Genomic DNA, 15,694 nt, shown 5'->3' with positions numbered 1-15,694 from the left:
AGAAATGTAATCCCTTCTCACACATGGGGCGTTGCAACCCACAGCTACAATAATAGTCCTACATTACACGACCAGCACTCACTCTCCCCAATGGTGTGCCTGCCTGACCCAATTAGAGATCTGTCAGTGGAGGTTGCTGAGTGAGATGGATGACACTGCAGAGGAATGATCCTGTTGGCGAGCTCGGGAGATAGTTAACAAGCCTGCTGCGTGGAGCTCCATCTCATCAGCTCAGATCGCACTCACATTTTTGGGGGCTTCAGCTAACATGTGGCAAGCAGACTCCTGGCTACAGTACATCTTTAGTTCAGCAGGGCATGGGGTTCTGGGTGTGCAATAGAGGTCAGTACCAGTGAATGAATCAAAGTGATTGAATCAAAACCAGTTTCTGATGCTTGCAGCTGATGCTTGGGGTGCATTTATACATTTTGGAAGCTAAAATATTTTAAATGTCAAATGTACTATAATAAAACTGTAACAGAATGACTCCTGTCTCTAGGTGCACGTGTTTACCAAAGGCAACAATTTGATACCAACCATTTCGATTTTATTTAGCAGTCTATTATTACACATATCTTAATGGCAATAATCGTGGGTTCGTGGTCGTCTATTGAATACCAAGGCTCTATTATATTCCGTCCCCAATGCCTGGGATAGAAAAAGAGCTGCCATTTTGTGATAATTGGGAAATGGTTTCAAAAGCACTTGGAATAATAAACATGGAAAAAGCAAGGACAAAAAAAATCTTTTAAAGTGTGTGCGCCTTTCTGTTTAATGTGGCACCTTCCATTTGTTAATAATAAGATCAGGAAGTACTTGCATGAGAAGGTCAGTTTTGAAAGTAGCAATGAGAAACTTTTAAACTGGTAACCGGGCTGGTGTGAGCAGCTGCCAATATTAATTGAGTGAACCGCAGAGGAAGGCATTATCCAAAGGCGTCCAGATGTTACAATCAGACACACACAAAAGATGCTTTGCACATAACTTACAACATTTGCTTTTTATCATGTGAACTGTGGTGTTGAATAAAAAACATGTTCCCTAAATATTGTGCTATCCCTAAAAGATGTCTCATCTGTGTGTGTGATATTAACATAAATGCAGGGGCACCAGTACCCCCAATTGTATTAATGCATTTGTTACCAATGCAGTACAATGCAGTACGACTGGGTGAGATATATGTTCTTCATTTTATTCAAGTACATTTTTTTTTTTTTTTTAAATAGTGACCTCCAAGACTTCTCAAGATTTTCAGAGGGCATGGTTATTATAAGTGCGTGCTAACAACAACGAAGCACCTGACACTGACATTTTTTATTCTAACAGATGTTTTATATACTTGTTGCTGTGTACATATCATTCTTAATGAACCTTAATGAAGTACAATCTTAACTAAGGTGTATTTCCAGCATTTAGAAGTTCCTATATGAAACACATTAGGGCTGCATTTTGTTCACGGTAAAAACTGGCTTATTTCACAGTCTAAAAGTGGGTACTGTATTTCAAGATATTTCATGATTAAACATAATATTTATTAAAGAAGAAAAATAGTGTTGTTACGTTCAAAATTCAAGAGAGTTATTATACAACAAATGGCCCTAAATATTGAAATGCTTACCTGAAAAATAGTACATGCTAAGTGGTAGAATACCAGTATTTTTTTTTTTTATGTCCCTCTTTATAGACATTTATTTTCACCATCAGTGAATTATCAAACTAAAACATAAATAAATGTAAAAAAAACAAGACATGTGAAAGACCCACTTCTTGTACTGGACAGAGCAATCTTTTATTTCTGATCTTTGAGGCAGGTGGTGTCTTTTTCGTTGAAGACATATTAAAGAAATCATGCAGCTCTACTCAGTGTGTGTTCAATCATTTAATAGCAGTCAGTATTAAAAAATATATGATTTGCTTCTGGGAAAAAAAAATATTCCTGAATTTTTTTTTTTTTTTTTTTTTTTATATAACACCTCCTGAGCTTTTTTTTCTCTCCAGAAAGCCGGGGTTAGTTCTTTCTCTTCTTTGGAACTTTGGAAGTCTAGCTTCATGCAGGGGCATCTCAATTAAATTAGTGCAGACTTCCAAGAGTTGGATCAGACACCATTCGGAACATCATAATCCTCTTTGTTACAATGGTTCATCCTCACATTCCATTGGTCAACAAAAGCCATTGCCAACATGTGGCACAGATGTTTTAGTGCAAGCTGTACTGAAGGTTGTTGCTCATGTGACAATGAGAAGTAGATTTTCCATGGTGAATAACATTCTTAATATTGAATTGTGTGGGTCGGGAAGGGGTGAGGTCCTAATATCTGCCACACAAAAGAGAAATAAATCTGGGGTCAGGTTCTAATGAGCTGGACACATAGCTTTATCCTACCAGAAGACATTCTTGCATATTCAGTTAGCATGTGTATAGGCACACACAAACATATTGGAGTGTTTGACCATTCATACAGTATTGTGTATCTGTGTTGAATAGAAATAGTGTGAGCCTGGGTTAGTCTCTTTTTTTTTCTTGTATTTACACAAAAGGTTTAATGATTTAAAAATGTATTGATATTATATTTCTGTTTATATTTGAATCATTTAAATCTTTTGGGATATGAGGTAGTGTATAGCTGCAGAATATATATATATATATATATATATATATATATATATATATATATATATATATATATATTCCTTATCTCCTTTACAAGAAGTCAGTTACCTGTACCAATTGCTGCATACATTTTAAATATGTCTGGCTTTTCCATGACATATTTTCAATTACCAAAGTGTAGAATTAAAATATCTGCAAGACAATCAATCATTTTCACCACTTATAGTTGTGTGTGTTTCTTGTAGGAAAATGGAGACCTGCAGAATGATGGCACTCCATACTGTATCAGGAAAGTGGTCAGGTCATAGCTGTGTAATGTCATACACTGGTTCTAAAATACATTCATTTATATTTACATACCAGGATATTTATAGCAGATACTCCATGAATGAATGAGTGCCCAAAGCCAGTGATAAAATATATTTACTATTCCATATTTGGCCTACTATTGTTATTTTCATATCATAATCTACACAGTGTATAAAACTAGCATGACTGTGCATGCACCTCTTGTATAAAACACTTCTCTTGCAGCTACCCTGGCAAAAATATTACAACATTTTAAGTACTATATACACCTCTTATGTGACACACAACACAATTTAGCATGCAGAAATTATGCTTTTAAATCTAAAGCGTGCACATGTTCTCTAAGTGACGGTAAGTGGGGCAACATGGTTGTGTTCTTCTTCATGAGTGACGGAGCCAAGAGCACGTTTCAAGGTGCAGCCAGTTTGTATTTTAGAATCTGTAACTTTAAATCAATGGGCTGTGTGCCTGTGTGTTAACATGTCCTGGAAACAGACGCTGCAGGCTGCAGTATGTTAAACCACGCTGTTAGCATCTCTCGGTTTTCCTGCTCTTCCAGTCCTGTGAATCCAAGAGCTTGGAAAGTTTTACTCTGTAATTTTCTTAACTGTTTTAATCCTTGAATGCCTGCGGGTGCCTCTATTATTTTCTGTATTTTAAAGAGGAATTGTAAAATTAAAAACATACATATCACCCTCACAGCTGTAAACAAAAAATTGGAGCTATCAGTAGCTATAATTAACACTTCTCACAATCCCCAGGGTTTATGCATGTGATCAACACCATGTGTTACAAAGGAGCATAGAATGAATATGGTTATTCAATGCACACGAATTAACAGGGCGGAATTCAAAATGAATGACTTCAGAACTCAGAGGAAGTGCAGAAGATATTCAGGAGTTATGCCTGTGGGATTCACCAGAAATCATTATGAATTTGCAGCTGTTATTTTAAAGTGTTACCACAACTTCATCTACAGTGCTAAATTCATTATTTTGCAGATTATTTTGATTCCCAAATGAATCCAGGAAATGACAAAGAACTCAGTAAAGATGCATTTATATGAATGCTGAAAGAAGATCCCTGCTTGGTGTTGGTTTTGCAGCCGTGCTTTGGTTCCTGTGGCTGTGTGCCCTTTGTAGACACGGCTCAGTCAGCACACTCAGCACTGCGATCTCCTGCTCTGGAGCCTGTGAATGAAGTGTCAGTCGCTCCATTAGGTGCTTGCTCAGTTATGAAACAGTAAACATCAGGTACACATTGTTCAGCCAAACGACGGCAGCCTTTTACAGCCTGTGGGAGGCACTCAGCTTCTCACACCATCCCTGTCATCCTATTATGCTTAGTTAGATTAAGTACCTTTTAATAGCTTTACTTGCTATTGTATGGTATATGTGATCATCCTTTAGTAGCCAGGTGGGGCTGGCAAAGTTGAAAGGCTGATTTTCTGTTCACATTATTTTCTTAAAGCTATTTCCAGAGCTATAATAGCTCAATATTGGAGCAACAGAACCCAGCCTGATTGCGGACACCATCACATGGTAATAGTCATGTGTTATACAGATGTCATTAGGTAAGCAAGTGAGGTGTCAGAGTCATGGCTATGATATTAAAATGGCTGATCTACAGTATGTGAAACACCTCCATATATCCTCACAATCTGATACTCCCAATATCTTATGCTAAATAATGTTAAAATGTATCTTTGTGTGTGTGTATGTGTGGGGGGGTCATGTTGCTAGCACAGAAAAGGTAAGAAATCTCATTTAAAATCTAGATTGAATTAAATATAAATCTTAATACAATCCCATTTAATAAGTATGTAGCCAACATGCTGGGTCTGTATTTTGCATCTAATAATTTTCACACTTCAATACACTTTTGTAGCACAGGGTTTTCAAACAGGAATCTAAAGCGCAATGGTGGTGACATTTCCCAGTCTAGTGGTTGAGGAGCTGCAGAGGTCAGTGGATTAGGCTTTAAACCAATTAGTACAGGCTTCTGTTCACTGGGAGCCTCCAGTCAGGAGTCCAGAGCCCTAACCACTACTCCACACTGCTGCTTAGAGAGAGCTTTCAGTATGTTAAATTAAGCAAAGTAGTGGCTCTGGCAGGGAACTCACTTTAACCTTAGATCAAATCACATATCAAATTGTCAATCGAATAGCTAGTATCTTGTTTGTCCTTCAAAAAACAATATGTCCAATGATCAGCAAGGAAAGGATTTATATCTTACCTCAATCCATTTTGTCCCTGCTATGCACCAGAGTTCGGCTCCTCTTCCCCAGCCTCCTCCACCTGCTTTTTGGCTTTGTCTAATGGGGGAGGGCAGCTATCCTGCCCCCCTGCCCATGGCTTCCCTACAGCCAGCCTATCCACTTATCTGTGAGCGAAATTATGGGCAGGAGTAGCTCGAAAGGTGAGGCCAAAGGCCAAATAGTGTAGTGTAAAATATGTATGATGTAGTAGTATTTTCTAGCCTATGTTTTAATAAATAATCTACTGCATGAGTTTCCTGACTGAACCAAGGAGGTCAGACCTGAAAACCACATCTGAAACGATTCCCTTCTCAGCCTTGATGTGGGTAAACTAACAGATTACAATTAAACCCTGTCTAAACAAACAGAAAATCACGGCATGTTTGCTTTCACAGCCACTTGGTTTAACTGCTGTATTTCAGTTGTGGTCAACTGGAAGGTGTGGGTTAGCTATACTTAAATACCTAGATTAGCACAAAGTCAGAGATTAGTACTAATCAGGGTCTGGGAAGCCAGCTGTAAGTGTCACTTTTATGAGATTAAAAGTCTTTTTTTAAGTTTAAACTGTGTTGTGCACGATGTCAAAGGCATTTGTACAGAAGGATAAAGGTCCTCTTGTGAATGAAATGCAGTGCTTTGATTGGCTAATAATGATTTAGTACATACTCCAATTACTGTGATTCATTATTATTATAATTATTATTATTGTTGTTTTTTGTTAATTCAGTTTTTGAGGGAACAGCTTGCATTTGGATTAATGGTTTTATTCAATTTTGGAAATACAGTCCAGCATGCTTAATATCCCTTCAAAGGGACTATACATGCATTGTGACACTAAGCGGAGTGACATTATCAGGGTTCATCAAAAACCTAACAAACCAAACGACCGCATGCACATTGAAACCAAATGAAGTTCTCTTACGTCCTTAAGTCCTCACACTTTCCTGTGCGCATTCTTTGTAATAGAAGACACTTTTGAGTTTTTTTTCTTTTTTTCTCTCCTTCGTGACTATGTTTACATCTTTTAGTTTCAGATACTTAATATGCAATGGTAAAAAAAAAAACACTCTGATCTTCATGAGTTAAGCTGGGTGATCATGTGACCACAAGGCTGTCGAGTGAAGTATGTACAGAACGTGTCAAAATACAGGACAGCTGATGCAGGCATTTGAAGTGACATGAAGTGGGGTGGAAATGTATGACTGGTACATTCCCTTGATAATAATCAGTGTGACATTAACCAAAGTGATATCATCAGGAGCTTGTCTCCATCGACTTCCATTATATTGTGGTTGGGACATTTCAATTTGATGATAATGAGCAAGGTGTGATATTAACCGGAGTGATACAAGGCGGTTTGACTTTACTAAAAAAAAGCAACTTAATAAATTCAATTACAAACGTCATGAGTAGATGTCTTTTTCGATGCTTTTAATTTATGGAGCAGCCATGCTGAGAAGGTCTTGTGATTTGAGAACCGTGTTGCGTGGCAGCCATCTTAAGAAGGTCTAGAGCAGTCTGTGTAACGGGTTGCATGGATTTCTATCTAAAACCACCTGCCTTTGTTTTAGGTTACCATGTTAGTATTTTCGATAAACTCTCTGGCAATATAAATGTAATATGTATGTCATGTCATGCTGTAAAGTTTTTTTTGGAGTAATAGTGTGCTTTACTAAGAGTTGAATGCAACTTGCTTTCAGGGATGTTGATCTTTATTTTTCTTGAAATCGGGAGTGTGTATTTATGTATTTATTTAAACCGATTAATCAGAGCATGTGAAAGTACCTTTGTAATAGATGTCCTCCTAGAGGCTGATGAGTTAATAATACTGGCATCAGAATAAGACCTGTACTTACCTCTCAACTAGATAGCTTGCTCTTCGGTTGAAAGATAAGACATTCATCTTTGAATTGGAAGGTTAGACGTCTGCATTCAACCCTTACCTCTTCATTCAATTCAATAGGCTGAGATGATGAAGATGACTATCTGACCATTCTACTAAAGACCAAGCTGCCTTGTCGAGATGTCAGTATCATTAACTCAACAGCCACTAGGATAAGATCTATTACACCTTCATGCTTCTTTAAAGAATCATAAAGAACTACAATTGAAATCACAAAAAGCATTTAGTCATGGAAAGAATGTAACACATGTGGTCTTTGAGTTACTATTTTATTAGATTTTTTTCATTTTTTGCCCACAGTTCCAAATAAACTAATCTCTCCAATCTGGGACAGTAAACAAACAGACAGAGAATACAAAATATGACAGTATGGTACAGAATACAGTGTGTAATATACAGAGTGCTCGCATTTTATTTTTCCAACTAGAGGTCAGCATGGACACACAAACCCTGCTATCAATTGCTAACTTTTTAGGTAAAACTACTATAGAAGTAATTTGGATTTTTGGCTAATGCCTCCTTCAGTGTGACAATCTGCCTTGCTGGATGTCTTCAAACATATTTCATATTGGCATTGCATTCTACCAACCAACAGAATGAGTTACTTATGTCTACAAAACTAACATCCCATAATAGCCTTGATTTGGTTCAGTCATACCAGAGAAGGCAATAGATACCCAGGTGTTTGTTGTTAGTAGGTCCTTGTTCCTGATTCATCCTCACCTCTGTGTTGAACCCTTTCAGTACAAAATAACTTTACAGAAAGATAACCCTAAGATAACTAATAGTTGCAGTGTCTTCTATTTTAAATTGCATACCCAAGACCGTTGGAGTGGAGTTATCTTTCCTGGGCCTGTGTACCAATCTGCAGTATTGAAAGAGTCAATATAAATACTAGTACTATTACTGCTGCTACAGATCTAGGAATGGCTTTCACAGTGCAGCCGCCTGTGCCATGAGCTTCCAGACAGAACATAGTGGCAAAGAATGTCACATCTCACATAAGGCATTCCGCTGGGCTTTAATATATTAACCATGTATGGTCTCTCTCCATCAATGCAAGGGTGAGTGCAGACAGCTTCACATTCCCGGCACGGAGCAGACTGCAACCCCAACCCCTCCTTTGTAACTGTCTGTGTCTTGCTTTAGTGCTAGCAGCACATGTGAGACTCATCAAAGGGCCCAGTTCAATTCAGTTTCCGCTGAGAATGGAGGTTTTAGGAAAATACAAATACATGCAATATAAAATGTCTGTGGCTCGATTTTTTCGTTTTCATCAGAATTTTAATTGCTGCACGTTTGATATGCTTATTGCATGAATTTCTATTTCACTTCTTTTTAGCAACAAAAACGAATTAACCGGAGCACTAAGATGCATCTCAGTTTATCATCATTGAGGATTTTTTTCTTTTCTTTTCGCAAACAGTCCAAATTGGACTCTCACAATGAACACGTTGTTGAATTTCTAATTGAGATGACTTCTGAATGTCGGCCAGGCCAAATTCCAGGTTCAGCAGCTAGTGTGGTTCCTTTGTCTGCTAAATGTTGAGGAATTCTTCAAAGTTGTCATTGCTTTACACATGTGCAGTGGAGCACTCAGTAAGCACTGTGATAATGGTCATCTTAAGAACAGAAGAGACGTGAACAAGTGGCCGACTCCTTGTAGCTGAAGAATCCTATGACTGCAGCAACATGTATTTACTGCTCCTGGGTATTCCGCTTAAAAATGTATCTGCTTTTACTTCAAATTAAACCACTTTCCTATGCTTTTATCATTGTATTATATTCTACAGTCCAGTTTTATACATTAAGGCTTCAGTGTGTATGTACAGAGCAATGATGACTGAAGCATTCCTAAAAAATGAAAGCTGTAAAGTTGACAATTTGGCTTTGGGTTCGAGTGGAGTTTCGGAGTGTGAACTGGAGGGGGGGGGGGGGGGGGGTTCGGTTATCAGTGTCAGATTTTTGGCAACAACCAACATATAACAAAATAAAATAAAGAGAAAAACAAGTCCTGATGAAGAAACAGGCGCTTGGAATTTAGTTTAATACATTATTCATTTCTAGTAATTAAGTGCTATAAAATAATATCGTAGCATAAAAAAATAAAAATGCAAAAAATACAAAATTAAAGTTTCTTACAGTGATGGGAAGTCGCCTTCATTTATTTTTCTTTTTTTCCACCAGGAGAGAAAACAAACAGTTTAGATCCATTGTAATACTGGCATTGACTGCTTGGTTAACTGTTACATATACATACTAGGTTGGTATGTATATGGTAGGCTTCAAGACCTGCGTTATGTTTTAAACAGGAGCTTTGCTAGATTTGTAACTACCGCCATTGAAATATCCTGAAACTACAATCACCTTGACCAAAAAGCAATATACACACTAGGGATTAAACAGCATATATATATATATATATATATATATATATATATATATATATATATATATATATATATGCGCTATATCTATCTATCTATCTATCTATCTATCTATCTATCTATTTATATATATATATATATATATATATATATATATATATATATATATATATATATATATATATATATATATGAACATAAGAAAGTTTACAAACGAGAGGAGGCCATTCAGCCCATCTTCTTCATTTGGTTGTTAGTAGCTTATTGATCCCAGAATCTCATCAAGCAGCTTCTTGAAGGATCTCAGGGTGTCAGCTTCAACAACATTACTGGGGAGTTGGCTCCATACCCTCACAATTCTCTGTGTAAAAAACTGCCTCCTATTTTCTGTTCTGAATGCCCCTTTATCTAATCTCCATTTGTGACCCCTGGTCCTTGTTTCTTTTTTCAGGTCATAAAAGTCCCCAGGGTCGACATTGTTATATAACAAATACATTGCATTGAGGGGTTCTGGGATCATAACCTACAAGAGCAATGCCAGAGATACAATGCATTGGTTTGGAATTTGTCAGCCCATTTTTTGTTTTTATACATCATACACTTTACATTGTTACAGTATATCTAGACAAACTGTATAATATGACTTTGACCTCAAAACCATCACTTATATTACCATGGTATTTTTTCAATTTTGCAATGCTTTTCCCATGGCTATCTAAGCATTTTTACAGTAGTTTATTAATATAATATGCTTTACCACACCTTGCTATTCTTTACAATGCTTACCTATGCTTTACCATACTTTCACTGTACTTTATTACACTGTGGGAATCTTTTATAACAGGTGTGATATGACTCTCGATGTCAAAACCGTGTAATATATTTAAGCTTCTACATTTTATCAGTGTTCAGGAATGGAAATATCACTCCTATTGCATAGCAGTTTCACCCATTCCAGGTTTTACTACGAGCTTGATTAGCCACAGTGTATGAGAAAGGTATGTCTTATTAAACTCATGGTAAAAACAGGAATGGATCAAGCTTATTTCCATCCCTAATGTTGAACATCATTCCTCTTTTATAACTTACTGGTACTGTCTGTTGTGTACCACGTATTGTTGCAAACACAATCCCTATCTGCTCAAAGAAAACAAAAGGAACGCTTAAAATGAACACAAGTCGTGCACATATTTCATTTCTAGAAATAAAGGAAACAAAGTAAATGTGAGTAATTTTTGGATATAAGCAAAATAAATTACTTAGCGTTTCTATTGTTTATACTTCAGAAAATGTAAACAATGATTTGAGTACTTCTTAGTAATGTTAATTTCTTCAAATAATATTTATAATGTCAAAGTATAAATTCAAGTAAATTAGCCATTTCAAGTGTTTCTTATTTATAGTATATATAGGTTTTTTTTTTTTTTTTTGTGCCTTTATTTAGTTGGTCAGCCATGGTGTCCTTGGCTCACAGCACACCAGCGACCCTTGTAGTCTGGCCCGGTGCCTGCGGGCTTGCCTGTAAGCTGCCCAGAGCTGCGTTGCCCTCCGACGCTGTAGCTATGAGGTGGCTGCACTGTGAGTCTGCGGTGTGAGGTGGCTGCACTGTGAGTCTGCGGTGTGAAAAAAAGCGGTCGGCTGACGGCACACGCTTCGGAGGACAGCATGTGCTCGTCTTAGCCGCTCCCGAGTCAGCGCGGGGGTGGTAGCGGTGAGCTGAGCTAAACAAAAATAATTGGGCACTATTAAATTGGGGAGAAAACACACACAAAAAAATAATAAATGGCAACTTCTAAATTAAAAAAAAAAAAAAAAAAAAAAAAAAAACTAAAAAAAGGTCCGGGTAGGGTGTTTTGCAGCAGTATAACATTTATATAATTTTTTCCCCCGCTAGATATTTTTTTCTTTTGCCGGTATGCCATACCGTCATATGCCAAATTGGGAGAAAATAATAAAATAATTGGAGATTATTAAATTAAAAAAAAAAAAATTATAAATAAATTATTATTGAAATTCAGTCACAATTTAGTAAATACATGGTCACTAGTGGGAAGTTTGCAACAACACGCAGTTCATAGGAGGCCACGAAAGTTATTAGCCCCACCCCTCTCATGTATTATTAATCATCACAGCCGGTTAGGAGGGAGAGGGAGGAGTTGGCTGCAAGCCCCACTGTTTCATTCAAACTAACAGCTCGGTCCTCTCAAATCTATCTACAGCAGCGTCCCTTTAATAAGAGGATTGTCTAAGTTAGCAACTTATTTCACTCAAGCATGTGCCAATTTGGCAACTTGTTTCTTTGATATTCTTGCAGATTGTCATGGGTGAGTCTAACTAACATGCATTAGCTCCAGTACCCACTATCTTATGAAAACAAAAAGATGTATTAAACAATACCTTTCTTACCTCAAGCATGAAAACATTATTTTGCTGTGTATCTTTTTTTCACTTTATTTTCACTGTATTTTACTCCAGCAATTGCACAGCTATTTCACTGCCTGTGCTACATTTAATAGGACTTGGAAAATCATGGGGTCAAGGGGTGGGGTCCTATTACTTGTAACACAGAGGAAGCTTTTAAATCAACTTCCAGTATTGGGCAGAAAATTAGGCTTCATCTGTAGAGGTGGAATTTATATTTTCTGAATATTTGTGTATCTAACATTTAATGCTTAATCAGCAGGGAGCATTTGCATTTGTAATCTGCTTAGCCACAGTAATTTTGTATCAAAATAACTATAAAGTTTATATTTGAAGTTTTATATTTTTATGCTAAGCTGAAGCAAATTTCAGAAAGAACACTTTGTGGCTTTCTTTACAGAAGTAAACCAGACACCTCATCCTGTCACAAACTCAGGAGTCACAAGAAGATGTCTGGGCAGACAGCCAAAAGTAACATGTGTCTAGTTTAGATACAAAGAGAGATGGAGATAAGTTTGTATTTGCGGGTAAGGTGTGAGCTAACAGGGTGATCACCTCAACGACTGGATATTGAACAAGAAGGTGGGAGGCCCATGATGTTTGTGTATAAATATATGTGTTTTTATTAATTAAGTAGTTGCTTATAAGTTTTCATTTTATTCCATATATAGAATATTGCTTCGGCTTAGGACTCAGGGTGCAGTTCCAATTAAATGTGTCAGCAAGATGTGTTTCTACTTCTGCAATATTATGGCATGCTCTGGCAGCAAAAGGTTAGACAACAGAAACTAGGTAGGGAGCAAGGCTAAACCACATGTATATGTGCTTACTTGCATATAGTGCTAAGTTGTTCAGAATGGGAAATAAGTCTAGGAAAAACAACCTCTTATATGGAAACTTCCTGAAACCGTTTATGTGACGTAAGTGACTGTATAATTGTGTGCTGAACGGCTGTATCATTAAGTCAGACTTGTGTTTTGAACGCATTTCCTGGCTTCTTTTGCGCATCGTATTAAAGTTTGTTGTAAGACCACTGCTCCTGGTTTCCTGTGTCGAGTCCTTTCAAATACCTACTACGGTAGCAAGGCTGATCAAACCCAGCCCCACCCAGTCCTAAACCAATCTTCGGTTTCGAAGTGTGGAGCCGGATTGAGGAAGAGAGAATAGCTATGCAGTTTACACAGATTTTGATAATTTTGCAGGAATCTTGCACGTAATAGGGGGATTACAATGTCCCCAGTGTCGACACACAGTCAATCGAGGGTATGCTTTTGCCGTTGCAAGTTCTTACAACTCAATGTTGGATGCAGTCACGGTGTAAGTGTTTGGTATGTACATCTTCTTTTGACTGTGTTTGCATTGCGCAGTCAGTCCATACATAATGTAATGATAACGGGTGCGCGTAGGAAGGAGGGGCTAGAAATGTGGGAGGGGAGGTGGGACAATACTGAAAATAGATGCCTCAGTGCATATGAGTAAAGTCTGAAAGTTTTAGTGGGCGTTGGCCGGCTACATTCACTCTGTAAATCCTTCACAAGTTCTTCTTTTAACGCATCAATCCTTTTTTTTTTATTTAGATCCCCCACTACAGGGGGGAAAAGTCTGAACTGAAATTCTGAAATTCTTCAGACAGCACCCACTCCCTTTCTTGTCTTCCTTCTTCCGTGCCTCCTGGGGAGCGCAGTCCCAGCCTCAGACTGCAGAGGTCGCTGTGGGCTCGGGACTCAGTCTCTCAGCGATGTCGTCTCTCTTTATCTTGCGCAGGGCGGTGCACAGGGCATCCAGGGTGGCACAGTCCTTGGAGCCCCAGTCAGACAGCAGAGCCTTCACCGGGTGCTCCTCTTGACGGAAGGTGTCTATGTGCTCTTCCTGATAGCCCAGTAGCCCAGCCAGGCTGCACCAGTCCATATCCTCTTCAACGCTCTTCTCTGCAAGCAGGGTCTCCACTTCTTCTTGCTTGTGAGGGGGCAGGATGGTAAAGAGGTTGCCATCTACCTTCACCACTGTGGGGGACAGAGAAAGGGGGGGGGGGGGTCTGTCAAACACAAACAAACAGCCAACAACTAAGATACACAGATATAGTGCCTTGCATAAGTATTCACCCCCTTGGACTTTTCCACATTTTGTAGTGTTACAACCTGGAATTAAAATGGATTTAATTAGGATTTTTTTGTCACTGATCTACACAAAATAGTCCATAATGTCTAAAAATCTACCTATTTTTCAAAATTATTTACAAATAAAAAACTGAAAAGTCTTGATTGCATAAGTATTCACCCCTTTGCTGTGACACCCCTAAATAAGCTCTGGTGCAACCAATTGCCTTCAGAAGTCACATAATTAGTTGAATGGAGTCCACCTGTGCAATTAAAGTGTCACATGATCTCAGATTAAATACACCTGTTTCTGGAAGGCCCCAGAGTTTGTTAGAGAGCATATCTAAACAAACAGCATCATGAAGACCAAGGAGCTATCAAAACAAGTCAGGGATAAAGTTCTGGAGAAGCACCAATCAGGGTTGGGTTATAAAAAAATATCCCAAACTTTGAACATCCCCCGGAGCACCGTTAAATCCATTAATTAAAAATGGAAAGAATATGGCACAACCGCAACTCTGCCTAGAGAAGGCCGTCCACCAAAACTCAGTGACCAGGTAAGGAGGGCATTAGTCAGAGAAGCAACCAAGAGGCCAATGGTAACTCTGTAGGGGCTGGAGAGATCCACAACTGAGATGGGAGAAACCATCCATGGGACAACTATAACCCGGACGCTCCACAAAGCTGGGCTTTACGGAAGAGTGGCAAGAAGAAAGTCATTGCTGAAAAAAACCTTCATCAAATCCCGTTTGGATTTTGCCAAAAGGCATGTGGGAGACACAGCAAACGTGGAAAAAGGTTCTCTGGTCTGATGAGACCAAAATTGAACTTTTTGGACTTAGCGCAAAACGCTATGTGTGGTGCAAAGCCAACACTGCTCATCACCCTGAGAACACCATCCCCACGGTGAATCATGGTGGTGGCAGCATCATGTTATGGGGATGCTTTTCATCGGCAGGGACTGGGAAACTAGTCAGGATTGAGGGCAAGATGGATGGAGCCAAATACAGGGAAATTCTAGAGGAAAACCTGTTTCAGTCTGCAAGAGACCTGGGACTGGGGCGGAGGTTCACCTTCCAGCAGAACAATGACCCTAAACACACAGCCAAAGCTACACTGGAGTGGTTTAAAAACAAGAACATGAATGTCTTAGAATGGCCCAGTCAAAGCCCAGACCTCAATCCGATTGAGAAGCTGTGGCAAGACTTGAAAATTGCTGTTCACCAACGGTCCCCATCCAACTTGACAAAGCTTGAGCAATTTTGCCAAGAAGAATGGACAAAAATTGCAGGATCCAGATGTGCAAAGCTGGTAGAGACTTACCCAAAAAGACTCACAGCTGTAATTGCTGCCAAAGGTGCTTCTACCAAGTATTGACTCAGGGGGGTGAATACTTATGCAACCAACAAATGTCTTTTTTTTTGTTTAATTAACTTTTGTGTCACAATAAACAATATTTTGCACCTTCAAAGTGTTAAGTATGTTGTGTAAATCAAATGGTAAAAATCCCAATTAAATCCATTTTAATTCCAGGTTGTAACACTACAACATGTGGAAAAGTCCAAGGGGGGTGAATACTTATGCAAGGCACTGTACATATCTATGAAGCATTTACCGCTGTGCTAAGATACACAGGGCCATATCTATGAAGCATTTATCTCTGTGCTAAGATACACAGGGCCACATCTATGAAGCATTTACCGCTGTGCT

The 15,694-nt window shown here is 38.4% G+C and overlaps 1 protein-coding gene across 1 annotated transcript in view; it reads right to left on the bottom strand.

The window, feature by feature from the left end:
• Window positions 1-9,610: 9,610 nt before the first annotated feature.
• The window catches only part of LOC117434849 (tumor necrosis factor receptor superfamily member 16-like), a 59,847-nt gene continuing 53,763 nt past the window's right edge, over window positions 9,611-15,694 (bottom strand). The window contains exon 6 of the mRNA XM_034057521.3: window positions 9,611-13,891. Coding sequence (XP_033913412.3) covers window positions 13,581-13,891 — 311 coding nt within the window. The 3' untranslated portion in view covers window positions 9,611-13,580. The remainder of the gene's footprint in view (window positions 13,892-15,694) is intronic.

This window comes from Acipenser ruthenus, chromosome 28 (genome assembly GCF_902713425.1).
Source record: "Acipenser ruthenus chromosome 28, fAciRut3.2 maternal haplotype, whole genome shotgun sequence".
Taxonomy (NCBI): Eukaryota; Metazoa; Chordata; class Actinopteri; order Acipenseriformes; family Acipenseridae; genus Acipenser; species Acipenser ruthenus.
Note: the sequence above shows the minus strand (reverse complement) of the source record. Positions and strands in the feature narration are given on the sequence as shown.